The 14,113-nt window shown below is 35.9% G+C and overlaps 1 protein-coding gene across 1 annotated transcript; it reads left to right on the forward strand.

The window, feature by feature from the left end:
- Positions 1-260: 260 nt before the first annotated feature.
- On the forward strand, positions 261-9,233 carry LOC128555933 (fibrinolytic enzyme, isozyme C-like). The gene is made up of 5 exons (XM_053539764.1): positions 261-318; positions 6,198-6,408; positions 6,966-7,056; positions 8,538-8,700; positions 9,181-9,233. The coding sequence occupies exons 1-5, from the start codon at positions 261-263 to the stop codon at positions 9,231-9,233; spliced, it is 576 nt and encodes a 191-aa protein (XP_053395739.1).
- The last annotated feature ends 4,880 nt before the right edge of the window (positions 9,234-14,113 follow it).

Consider the following 14,113-nt stretch of genomic DNA (forward strand, 5'->3'; position numbering starts at 1 on the left):
GCATGGTTGGATTTTTGCGAAAAACTATGTTTATCAAATTACTAAGGGCACATCGTAGTTCATCTGGCTGAGACTTGCAAAGGTAATGGCAAACATAGTAAGCTGCTCCGTCAGCGTCATTAACTAATGTGGCGATCCTCTGTTCTCAAACACGACACGGACAAAGTAGCACCGCCTTGGTAGCCTAGTGGTAGCGCGTTAGCTTCGGGTGCGGGAGGTCGTGGGTTCGATCCCCGGTCGCGTCATACCAAAGAGTAAAAATGGTACTAGTAGCTTCCTCGATTCGCGCTCAGCATCAAGAGGATAGTGCTAGGACTGGTCAGCCCAGTTTCAGTATAATGTGATTGGGTGGGGTATCATGCCACGTGTCTACGGCGTGATATTCCAGTGAGGCAGCACTATAAAGTTGAACATTGTGCTCACTGCTACAAGTAGACACCGTCGTTTATATGACTGAAAAATTGTTGAAAAAGATGTTAAACCCGAACACACACACACACACACACGGACAAAGTAATCTTTCACCTGGCCTTAAGGTTTCTCTGGACCACAAATCACATATTTCAAAAGCCCTCCAAACCTTCTTTCAAATTGTATAGCTGTCATTAATGGATCAGCACACATACTTGAAAAAACAACAGGGCCATGATGGCCCTATATCGCTCACCTGAGTACCATTGCTTTAACCAAAAAGAAAAAATGCATACAAGGTACAGATATGTCAAAATACACCTAAAAATTGGAGGTACCATCCATGTTGTATCACAGAAAAGTAGTCTTGGTTTTTCCCTACGGCCAATAATAAAAAAAGTTACTAAATAAGCTATTTATAGTAACACAAGAGGGCCATAATGGCCCTATATCGCTCACCTGTTATTGCACTTGAGGACAAGAAGGTCCTCAGAAAAACTATCTAAGTCTAAAGGACAGGAACAACAAAGGGAAGAAATTTAACCAAAATGAAAAAAAAATTACAGATATGTCAAAATACACCTAAAAATTGGAGGTACCATCCATGTTATACCACAGAAAAGTGGTCTCGGTTTTCCCCTACGGCCAATAATAAAAAAGTTACTAAAAATAAGCTATTTATAGTAACGTAATAGGACAGTAATTAAAAACAAAATTATTGTAAGTGAACAAAAGAAAGATCTGCCAAGTAAATCTGTTGACATAAATGAAATTTCAGATCAGTATCTTCATTAGTTATGGAGATATACCCACTTTAATTTGAAATAAAGGGAGGTAATTTGACATAAAATCAGTCCATAGTTATCTACCATGATTGGCTCAGTCCAACTAATGACAATAATGAAATTTCAAGTAAGTCCTTACTGATATAAATCCATTTTGATTACAATCAGGAGAGGTAATCAGATATAAAATAACTCTGGAACCTACGATTGGATCTGATTTGTCATGGAATCCACGATTTATTGTTGTTGAAGATACTTTGGAAGTTTGTATCAATTAAAACTATAAATGACGTCTCTATATGGCTGCAAAAGCCAAAATAGCCAATTTTGGACCTTCAGGGGGCCATAACTCTGGAATCCATGATGGAATCTGGCCAGTTCAAAAAAGGAAACAGGATCTTATGGTGATACAAGTTGTATGTAAGTTTGGTTAAAATAAAATCATAAATGAAGCTGCTATTGTGCAGACAAGGTCAAAACAGCTAATTTTGGCCCTTTCAGGGGCCATAACTCTGAAACCCATTAAGGGATCTGGCCGGTTCAACAAAGGAACTGAGATCTTATGGTGATACAAGTTGTGTGCAAGTTTGGTTAAAATAAAATCGTAAATGAAGCTGCTATTGTGCAGACAAGGTCAAAATAGCTAATTCTGGCCCTTTCAGGGGCCCTAACTCTGGAACCCATAATGGAATCTGGCCAGTTCAAGAAAAGAACCAAGATCTTATAGTGATACAAGTTGTATGCCAGTTTGATAAAAATCAAATCATAAATAAAGCTGCTATTGTGCAGACAAGGTCAAAATAGCTAATTTTGGCCCTTTCAGGGGCCATAACTCTGGAACCCATAATGGGATCTGGCCAGTTCAAGAAAGGAACCGAGATGTTATGGTAATACAACTTGTGTGCAAGTTTGGTTAAAATAAAATCATAAATGAAACCATTATCGTGCAGACAAGAAATTGTTGACGGACGGACGGACGCACTGACGACGGACGACGGACGAAGGGTGATCACAAATGCTCACCTTGTCACTATCTGACAGGTGAGCTAAATACAAACCCATTGAAGCAGCCTCATTATATGTCAGGTTTTCTAACAGCATCCCTAACTCTGGCCAATGAAGGTCATCTGCAGACAAGGTCATAAATAATGATGGTGGGCCTAAACACCTAAACATAGCTAAAAGATCGTATAAAGCATTACGGAAATAAGCTACTGTTCCCCGAATATGTTTCATGAACATGAAGGAGTTCTCCAAAATATCTGGATTACTGCGCCTGCTGCGTACATCGCCAGCAGTAGTGAAGGCAATAGAATTGCCGGCGTTTGTACAGCCTTTAGTCATTTTCATACACACCCCAATGTCTTGTTTTAGTAGCATTTTATCATATGAAACTGCAGCATGCAAAAGATATGTTAGGTCTTTTCGCCAATACCCATGCCTACTGTACAAACGATGACGGAAGTAGAGAGACGGTGTGATACGCCTTGCGCGCCTATATGTAAATTACTGGGAAAATCAACTGAAGCTATAGTGACCTGTTCCAAAGAATTAACTGTATTTCTAAGCTTAGCAACGTCTTTAAGAGGTATTCCAATGTCTGTAGGTTTATACTCATTCAAACTGATCTCTTCAGAAATATTACTACTTCTATACAAAGCATTATGTTCTTGTAACCAAGCCCTAACTACCTTAAATGGGTCTATCAGAAAATTGCCAGCAGACCCTATGGCCGACACATGTTCAAACCGAACTAAACACATTCCATCAAGCCCACGAAGCTCTCCTAAAGTTATCTCTATGTCTCTAGGGAGGTCAATCATTAACCCTTTCTCAGCATATTGCCCACCTGAAAGAATAACCATTGTCATACAGACTTGTATTTTAGCAAGTAATTTTTTTTCAAGATTACTCAAACATGACATTTCAAAAGGTATTGCATCGACTGCAAGACCATTCAAGCGAGAGCATATTACAGGCATTTCATTCTTTGTTAATTGTGTACGACATGTCGAACACAGATTTGAAGCTGAATCTATTTCCAGAACGAACATCTAGGAAACCATTATTCCTACCTGTGGCCAGATGATAAACCTGACTACTAAACAGAAATCGATCACAGCAGCAACACCAATAACTAAGCTTATTTTGTATATAATGCTCATATTCACATTTACACAAAATGTCTCTACTGGGAACATGCCTCAAAGGCTTATCTGCACAGGGCAAATTGTTATTCTGGACAGTACAACAAACTTCCTCAAATGCGGCTACAAAAATATTTAATGGGCAATCTTCATTTACCTGGCTATTTTCTGCAATGCATACAGATGTCACACAGTCATTTACAGCTGTATGTCCCTTGCGGTTTTTTACTACTTTTTTTCACCCCCTTAGGGGTTTGACCAGCAAGTGCAACATAAGTGTAATCAGAAACATTTCAGTCAATTTGGTCGGTCAATATGTGTTTGTATTATAATTAATTATGCTCGGTACAGGACAAAGGAAACGCTAAATACACGTTAAAAATTCATTTGAAAAATTTCGTAAAACTGATTTTCCTTTCCTGTCATTTTGATATTAATTCTCTTATAGAATATACGGAAAGTGAAAAATATATGTCATATACTGTTGCTTCAATGAGACTATCTACCTTTAAACGTCAGCTCCAGAGGTTTCATTTATTATGGCATATTTCCGTTAAAACACGGAAATCTGATGTCACGTCGACGTATTATTTGGCGCCAGATACGGACCAAGAACGATTCCTACTACATTTGATAAAATATAAATGACGTTTCCGAATTGAGATGATATAGCGGAATTGTGTTACACTTAATTCATTCACAGTCTATATGTTATTTTATGCGCGAATAATAGCTCATTAGACGTCTACGCTCTCCTAAATTATTCCGTCGCGTATTTCAACATTGTTAAAATACTGTTTTGTGTTGACTTCATGTCAATCTACTATATTTGGCGCCATACCCACGCCTTGAAACAGCGCTTCCCTATTTCGTCTAAGATTTTACATGAAAGACATATTAGAATCGAAATAATATTTTAATAGCAGAACCATGTTTTAACATATATCTCAACAGCACGAGTCGGTTTTACACCCCATTTATAATTCACTCGTGAAATTATTCCGCATTCGTATAACCTCGTCGTAGTGTTCCGACATGGTAAATCGTGGTTCTGCAATATCTTAAGTAAAATGCCTACCAGTATTAGAAAATATAATTGAACAAATGACTGTGACAAACTAAAACAGGAATTCAGAAATAACTGAAAAATAAGATTCCATTCGTTTTCAGCAAACTTGACAAAAGTAGAGAAAATTTGCAAAAACTTTAATAATCTCATTAAAGATAGAAGTAAAATGACGTTATGGTAAGACATCACCGGGTAATATTTCAACAAAAATCTGAGCATATACGTGTACCTCTCGTAACTCGGACCATGTTACCAAAACTGGAGATTTAGAAAGCAGAAATGTAATCAGATAGCATGCTAGTTAAACAGATACTTTATTTTTCTTCAATGAACATGAAAACCTTGATTTTTTTTCCTTTGCTTTATGAAACTATACTTTTCTCAATATTTGAGAAACTCTTTTTAAGTTAGTGTACCCGTTACGTCACAATCGGCAGTTTCCGTTCGTTTCCGTATTTTCCGTAGGCGATTTCGGTATTCTCCGGTTGCTGTGAAAAATTCTGTTTTGACAGAAAGATGCCGAAATGCGTCATTGCACGGATATTGCCGACTATCATTGCAATAAATGTCCGTGGCATTGTTTCGCCATAAGTTGAAAAGTGCATTAATAAAGTATTAAGCATACCTCAGGTGGTGAGTATGTCAATGACTTTATATACACTAATAAATTGCTGTACTTGACCGTGCACAGACGAACTAGTGAGAGTATAAAACATGTTTAGTAAAATTATTGTGGCAATTTCAATGTTAAGTACAGTTAAGAAATTCTAAATAGTGTATTAAAACATTTCCGGACCTAATTTCGGGCATTGTCGTGCAAAGTGAATGCAAATGATAGTTCTTGACTGTCCTTACCGTTTCCAGAAGTGGCTAAAGTGTCTCTAAATAAGCCGTATTGACCAGTAAATTAGCCATACTGACCACTGGTCAGATCCTGTTAATTATTTACACCTGCTAACTGTCCCATACTTAATCACGAACATTTGAACATGGTTTGGTATAAAAGATGGTCGAATTATTGTCATTCTCGTCACACTTGTAAGATCGACAAATATCCAAGATGTTCGTACTTACTTTTCTGTTCGCAGTTGTAGGTGAGTTATATTTCATATTCCTTTTATATTTGAAGCTGTTCTTTTTACTGCTTTGAATTTGACGTATTTATATATTATGTCATTAAAAATTTGACGTATTTATATATTATGTCATTAAGAATTTGATGTATTTATATATTATGTCATTAAGAATTTTCGTTGTTGACCTATGAAAACGTCTGTTTTATACATTTACAGAAATGTAGCATCAGATTATAGTTTATTAGATTAAATTTTGCATTGTAATAATTCGACATTTCGTTTCTTCTGTTCTTATTCTTCTTTATTGTTTTTTTATAAACGTCGTTTTCTCGCATCTATCTGAAAAAAATACTTGTAATATAACACAGTTTTGAGGCTTTTACGTTCGAAACAAGCTGTCTCGAGATTTTCTGATTTTCTTTATTTGTGCATCAGTAAAACATATGAAAAACATAATTCTTATTATTATGATTCAGTGTGATGCAAGCAGATTTATGTCTTTACACTAGTATTGTTTGTAGAATATATTAAAACAGATATGTACCGCGTTACTCACACAATAACAATTTAACAATTATCACCTTAAATGATCGTGATTTATGATTCAATAACATGTGTATATCTGTTTCAAAAACAAAAAGATATTTTAATGTGGGTCTGGAGGCATTCCCTTAAACACAATAATAAATAATTGCTCTTCTGCTTTTAGCTGTTGTCGCCTCTGATGAGGCAGGTTCTCGCACGCTAAGCAAGCCAATGGGCGTGTCTAGAATCATTAATGGAATCGAAGCTACGCCCTACGAGTTACCCCACCAGGCGGCGTTACTTTCAATAGGAGCAACAGGAGGGTCACACATGTGCGGTGGATCGGTGATCGCACAGGATTGGGTGCTTACAGCAGCCCATTGTGTAGAAGGAAGGTATGTGTGTTTTTTTTTTGTAATAATGTTCGTTAAAAAAAATGGAAACCAGTGCCGAGGTTCTTCCGAGTATGTGTGTAACGTTATAAAGAATTATAATGTAGGATATCTCGAACTAAGTATTATACTGGCATATTCAAACACGACGGAAGAGGTTAAACGCCCACTGTAGCTGATTCGGATTGTTTAAAGATATCAAGACATGTATTCTAATACGCTTTTTTATAAGACACCAAACATTTAGGTCGGTGTAAATGCGTTTTTATACTACTAACACGACGAAGAAGTTACATGTCCCGTGTGCTTAGACGTGAATTATCTGCGATTTCTGGTGTGTGAATTTAGTGTAACACCATTCTATTATAGTATTTCGATTATGAGACATGCAACGTGGCCTTTTTGTTACATATTTCATGTCAAAAATTGAAATTATCTTAATACGAAATTAAGCTTAGATGGGACAGGCCGCGGAGAAAGCCATTAGAGAAAATTAAAAGTTTAAACTTTTGCTTGTAATATGTTGACATTATACGGCCATATTTACCTTTTTATCGCAGAACTCCATCATCACTGGCAATAGTGGTTGACCTTCACGATTATACTAACCCAGGGAACTACATTTGGTTTGACATTGAAGATATTATCATGGTAAGCCTCATATACTGCATCACTCATCCGCTTGTCATATATCTATTAACATGGTGCATTGAAATCATATTTTATCTATTGCTGCTTACTGATCAATCGCTTTACGATTTTCACTTTCAATATAAATCTAATTTAACCTGTTTATACTCACTTGATAACTACAGTATATTAACTATTCTGGCGTAGCAACATCATTTACTGTTCAGTCAATATTTGCGCCATCTTGTGGACAGGGCCTGGGCTACCATGTAAGTTTGGCAGTTCTAGAAACAAATGACAAAGGAGCGGAATTCATATAAGTTTTAAGTAGCTTGTTTTCCAATCCATTCGAATAATATTTTCTTTGTTTGTTTGTACTATTTTGATTGATGTATGTCTTTTCATCAAACTTTGTTAATTTAAATGTACTACTCATGTTTGTAAAAAAAATTGTGGAAATAAATACAGTTTAAACCAAATGGCAAAGGCATTTTTTGTAGGAATTGGCGTCTATTGGGGCCTATTTAGTAGATTATTTACAATAAAGTTTTTACTACCAAAAGGACCGGCCCGCCCGCTTAGCTCAGTAGGGAGAGCGTTGGTCTACGGATCGCGGGGTCGTGAGTTCGATCCCCGGGCGGGGCTTATGTTCTCCGTGACGATTTGATAAAAGACATTGTGTCTGCAATCATTCGTCCTCCACCTCTGATTCATGTGGGGAAGTTGGCAGTTACTTGCGGAGAACAGGTTTGTACTGGTACAGAACCCAGGAACACTGGTTAGGTTAACTGCCCGCCGTTACATGACTGAAATACTGTTGAAAAATGGCGTTAAACCCAAAACAACCAACCAACCAAAAGGACATTTGCAAAACAACTGGATTACCTGCCCCTTAATTGCTACTAGTAAACGCAGGGAACCAGGCTACTGACATTACAGCATTCTTTTCTGGTACTGTTGCTGTAGTTGGCGGCATATCCAAATACTGATTTTTATTTCTATAATTTTTCCCTCTTTTTGTTGTCAAACAATTTACAATATGTCAAACATAAGTCTGAAATATCTTTTCATAGGTTTTTGTTCGTGCCGATTCAGTTTATAGCGACATCATTTAAAACAATGAAAAGAACATAGAAAATTCATAAAAACAGTTTCATATCGTTACTACTTTAGAAGACTTGCAGGCAGTCATAAGGATAAAACTCATCTCTTTACGTATTTATCTGAAAAGCTATTTTTCTAGAAAAGTTTTTAAATCAAAGGTCTCACCCCCCCCCCCCCCCCCCCCCCCCCCCCCCCCCCCTTCAAAAAAAGTCTTAGTTTAAACAAGACTTGACATGTACAAAATAAAAACTATCAACCACACTTGTGAAAGAACTTTTGACGACTGGTCACTTTCACATTTCTTTCATAAATACCTGTTCTTTGCATAATAAATACGTAAATCTGCTTTCTAATCGTTTGTTCTATACCATATAATATATATATTTTAATATTAAAAGCACAACAACTACAACCAAGGATCTGGGGGATTTCCGAATGACGTTGCTCTTCTTAGGCTTAAACCCAATGGACAAGACATCACAAAGAACATAATCAAAATAGCAAGCGGAACAAATGACTATGCAGGTCAAATCTGCACCATCAGTGGATGGGGTGTAAAAGGTACTTAAAATCTTTGAGAAATTATACGAGTGCAAACACTGAAAAAAAAAACATTTTCGTCTAAACATATGCATCGGTATATAAATTAATTACCGGTATTTTATGATTGTTTTTCCCTATATTTATTGTAATATTTCAATACGCCATGCAGGTTCTCATTCTAAAAATAATGGATTCGGGCTTTTTAGAGCCTGTGCAATGTACCCCCCTTTGTTTTTCTCAGTGATGCATACTTTCAGTTGTAATAATTTTGCAGTCGAATTAAAAAAGGGTTTGCTAGGCTCTTTTTATGGCCAAGTTAGAATTGAACCCTGATTATCATTGGCGAGTAAAACTTATAACCTAAAACACAAGTTATCATTGTAAAGTGTTGAAATCGAAAAAAACCCTTTTATAGCCGAGTTAAAAAGAAATTACAAGATACATGTATAACAAAAATGTATGAACTAAATAAAATTGTAAACCTGTAATAACTTACAGTTGATGGGTCGGGTGCTTCAAAAACTAAAGGAAAGCTGACGTGTCTGTACTAAGCAAGAGCCAATGTGTGAGCTACTGGGGAAGCAAAAACATCCTAAATCAACATATCTGTGTGAAAGGTTATGATACAGCCGAAGGAAGTGGATCTTGCAATGTTAGTAATTCTCGTACACATTTATTTACAATGCGCTAGTTACACCTCTTTTATGCAAGGACCTAATGATGCACTCACTTAAAGAAAGACTAATTCATGTTTTGTTTTTACTTTTTGTCAAAGAAATCGGCGATTACCTTTATTATTTTACCTTTAGTATCGTCGAATATAAAAAACAAGCATGAAGATTTTTTAAATCCAGAATGTTTAATATCATTTATAACTGATATTAACTTATAAACTCAGAACTCCTCCAAACGTTTGCCAACAATCATACACTGACTTTTTGTCCATTGAAACAGGGTGACAGCGGCGGTCCTTGGTCTGCGGAAATGAACTAGTTGGTGTGACGTCCTGGGATTCTCCGGTTGCCATGACGGCGGTTGTGACATATCCTAGTGTTTATGGTCTTTGTCACGTCATTTTATGATGGATCAATAGCAACTGTGGAACTGCAACCTCTAAACAATTTATGTAAATGTTGTTATGTTATAAATAAAGGTAGAGGGAAATCTATATTTTATAGTTTCAATTTCTTCGTTTCTTGGCCAGTTCAAGCCTACAAAACGATCAGATAAGGTTGCATCTGTGGGACTACCTGGAGATATACATTGTTAGGCGTTATTGACAATATATTTTGCCCAGTAACATATATATCTCTAGTGTCAATGGTCTACTTTGTACAGAATTTCACTCAGCAGCGTTTCTTAAAGTTTTTTTTATTAAAATATAATGCATATCTCTAAGATAATATAACATTATTTTCCATTTTGGTCCAGTTGTAATAGTGTTAGAAAACATGTACTTTCGATAAACTAGAAGGATATTACAAATGTAATTTTGCTAAATTAAGGCACGTGACTCTCGGTAAATTGACCTATCTATCCTATACCTGCAGTTGTATTGTGATAAATCAAGAAAAACTAATTCTGGACTTTCTCTACTAACCTGGCCTGTAATCAAACTTAAAAGAGACCTCATTTATTTAACTTCTGAAACCTTATTTTTTACTTCTGAAACATTTTTAGTTGGAAGATTTATCTAATTCCATATAAAACTGCTGACACCTGTGCTGGCCTCTCAATTTAGTCTTAGTGACCTTTTAAGCATTCAGGTTTCATGTAAGAATTGCTGTGGCGGCATCAAATTGTGACCATGTGACCCGGCCTGAGGACCTCTACACAACGCTGCGACATAAATATTTCTCCTTGCTCTTTTCGCGGAGACGTTTTCCACAAATGATTCAATGTAAAAAAAACGCCGACAACTGCTGTGCATCAAGATTTATAATTAGTACCAGCATTAACAGTGAACAAATCTGAGAAAGGATCAGATAAGTCGTGGGTGCTACAGATCAGGTTTAATGACGGAGGCCCGCCAGAGCATTATTTTAGACGTAGGTGGGTGCAGGCCTGTGTATAACTACCGACCTTCTGCTACTCGGGCCATGCAAGGGTGCTATGGCAGATTTGCATCATTAAATGAAGTTGATGGAAACAGAAATTGTTGAAGGATGGGCTGATGGACGTCACCGTTCTCTAATACGTCCTAGTATTTTATTATAAAAAATAACTAATAGACTTATATAAAATTATACGTTATATATTGTATAACAAATTCAATAATAATTGTATCACACATGAAGGAGCTTTGCATTGTAACAACAGATCAGTCTCTTGCAGACATAACTCATATCGTTAAGATAAAGAAATCACAATAATTGTAGCTGATTAACAATGTATGTTGTACATGACAAGCGATAATGGCCTGGGAAAAATTCCTGGTCCATTTAAAAGACATGTTTCAGTGTATCTGTACGAAATGAATTTCTAAAACCATAATTTATATATTTCATTTCATGATTTCACTGATGTTTATATGAAGTTTCGATTTTAGTTGCCGCTGTATACACACTGGTCATAGCTTGTGCAGACGCGATGGTTCCAACGCCACGACGGAGGATGATTCGTCCCAGAAACTGTGGATATATATGGCCAGGTGAATTGATTTCAGGTGTCATCGGAAGTTTTCTGATGAGTTTATCTTACATGTTCACATTTGGTTAGAAACAACAAGTGAGACAGGAACCCACATTTGTACTCTACCAGCCACACACTCCTGTTCAGTGCAAGTCTTAGCCATTCATGTAAACACTTGGAACTGTGCAATCTGATGAGGGACTGTTGATTTTGTAGAATTTCAATCAAAATAATGATTGAAGAATTGTAGCGACAGCTATGGCCAGTGGGGTGTAGTGCATTGAAATCAAAATCAGTTTCTTCTAGAAATAATAAAGGGATGCATGTAAATGGAAAATGTTTTTAAACAACAACTGTGGGAGTAGAAAGCCCGTTTGAACATTTCCACAGTGCTTCACTTATAATACAATAGTTTTCTCCAATTTTCATTTTTTAAAAAGAGGTAAACTCATTTTAAAACAAGTTTTCATCCATCCACATTGCATTTAGATAATTCAACAGGGTTAAAGTTGTCGTTTTTTATTTGAAACAAAAAAGGATTTAAATAAGTAACCTTTAACCTATAGTGAAGTTTGCCCCTTAACGGCTACACAGTGTACTATTAGTATACGCCGGGAACCAGGTTATAGTGAAGTTATATCAATTCAAAAGCCGGCAACTTTAATTTGTAGATGGCGCAAATTCACAGTATGCCAGTTGATTTCTGTCATAGTGTACGTAAATTAAAACTCGATCTTCTTTCCGCTTACAGCACCTGCAGTTTACTACAATACAGAAGTGTCTGTTCGGAGGAATGACACAGAAAGGTAATGACTTTCTTTGATCCTGTGGCATTCCTATTACAATTGTCCTAATTTCAATAGCTACATGATGAGACCACATTTGACATACAAGAACATGTAAATATTAGATTCAGAACTTGGCTTGAGAATATATCAAGATGAATTCTAGAAAGAAAACTTTTTTCCACAGGCACCACAGGTAATTCCACAGTGCTTCACTGATGATAAATTCATTTTCTCCAGGTTTCACTTGTTTACATCAATTCACATTCCATTTAGATAAATGAACAGAGATTTGTTTCATTGCTTCTATTGCTTCATTTCGCCCTCGTTTGGTGCATGTATTCTACAATATTTTCCAGTGCTGCAACTTTTTAAAAGAGGAAGAGGAGCTTCACCTGGACCGAATTGCAAAGAAAGAAGAGGACTATAAAATTATAGAGCAAGAACTTAAGTCAAGCGAAATTTGAATGGCACTTAATGAAGCTAAATAAAGCAACAAGTTCACATGTTTGTGTATACAAATTTGCTAAAGTAATAAACATATACCAGAGCAATTCTACTGCACAGTATTGGGACTAGAAATATTGACACAATCTATTAGGCGCAGACGCTGTGAGCATTTGTCTAAAGACTAAATAACTTTATTTTCCCTATTTTCCTCTACATAGACATTTGCTGCATGCGTTCGAAACAAAAAAAAAACCTCCGCTAAACAGTAGGAGAAAACATTCCATCCACAAATAAACATCGAGTTGACCGTCGCTTTTTTACAATCTTGAACATGAGAATAGTGTCGCAAAAAGGCCAAACTGTTCAAAAAGGCATTTTATACATTTTCTGACATTTTGATTTTATTACATGTTACACGAACCTAATATTATTATATATAGTTTCTCTTAAATTATGCCATTCATTGCATGTCTTCCACTGTTATCTTCATCAATATTTCCCATCAAACAGTGGAACTATTTTCCGCGAAACTACTTCCTTACTGTGGTCTACCAAAGGTAAATAGCTGTGGCTATTCCTATTTCTCTAAAGCAGTCATGAAGCGCTGGTGCTTTTTGCGTGTCTTATATATATCAACTTCCTTTTTCCTAACCAAAACAATAGTAATTAGAAGATTCATAATTTAGAGTGCCTCGTGTGTAATTTGACGAAAGAAGAAACCCCTAACTACGTATACCATTTCATAGTCAACTAACTTTTTGTGTTGTTGTAAGTGATTAAATCTTATTTCTACCTGTTTTTTTTTTTTTCCTTTCCTTTTTGTGAAATGTTGTTGAAAGAAACAGCTTGGTTTAATTTTATTGTTCTTCAGTGATACCATGGTTCCCTAGTTTCGGGATTTGACAAATCTCTGATGAATGAGAATGTATTTCTATAAATTGTATATATTCATTTTCTAAAAACTCATTTTTCATGTATATTTTTGTGATTTTAAAAAAAAAACAAACGTGCCTTGTAAATATAATGAATAAAATTATATTATTTTGCGTAATTTAATACTTCTAAAGTTCTGATATGTTAATATTCAATTTGATAAATCGATGTAACTGTCCCCTTAATTAAAGAAATGATCTTTCAGTAAATTTTGAACCATTCGCAAAATAGCAAACGGAGGGTTAGCTCTTTGGTTAAGTATACTTTTAAAACGGTTAGAGTACGTAATGAATTTTGGACCTTCGCTCAAGCGATAACTGAATTTTCCTCATCAGATTTTTTCCATATAGATCTAGTAGAGTATTTAGACTTAACAAAGGTGTCCAGCCTTTTCCGTTAAGAGACGGATCTGGTTAAACCAGTCACTGCATGCATGACATTAGTAACAGCTTCATATTGTAATTTTTTCAAGTGATGCATTATCCTTGTCTGTGCATAAAAGAATATCGATTGGGTTAAAGAGTTTAAACTTTTAAAGCAGATGACATGATACTACATATATATTCATGCCAACTTTTGCCATCTTCACTGAGCGTAACGCTTTTGACAAAATTTAGCTGTAAGCTATTAAA

Source organism: Mercenaria mercenaria, chromosome 3 (genome assembly GCF_021730395.1).
Source record: "Mercenaria mercenaria strain notata chromosome 3, MADL_Memer_1, whole genome shotgun sequence".
NCBI classification, from domain to species: Eukaryota; Metazoa; Mollusca; class Bivalvia; order Venerida; family Veneridae; genus Mercenaria; species Mercenaria mercenaria.

Coding starts and splice junctions, on each gene's coding strand:
- LOC128555933 (XM_053539764.1), top strand. CDS start 261: ATGGTACTAGTAGCTTCCTCGATTCGCGCTCAGCATCAAGAGGATAGT. Junction 319..6,197: donor AGAGGATAGTGCTAGGACTG/GTCAGCCCAGTT, acceptor TTCTGCTTTTAG/CTGTTGTCGCCTCTGATGAG. Junction 7,057..8,537: donor ACATTGAAGATATTATCATG/GTAAGCCTCATA, acceptor TAATATTAAAAG/CACAACAACTACAACCAAGG.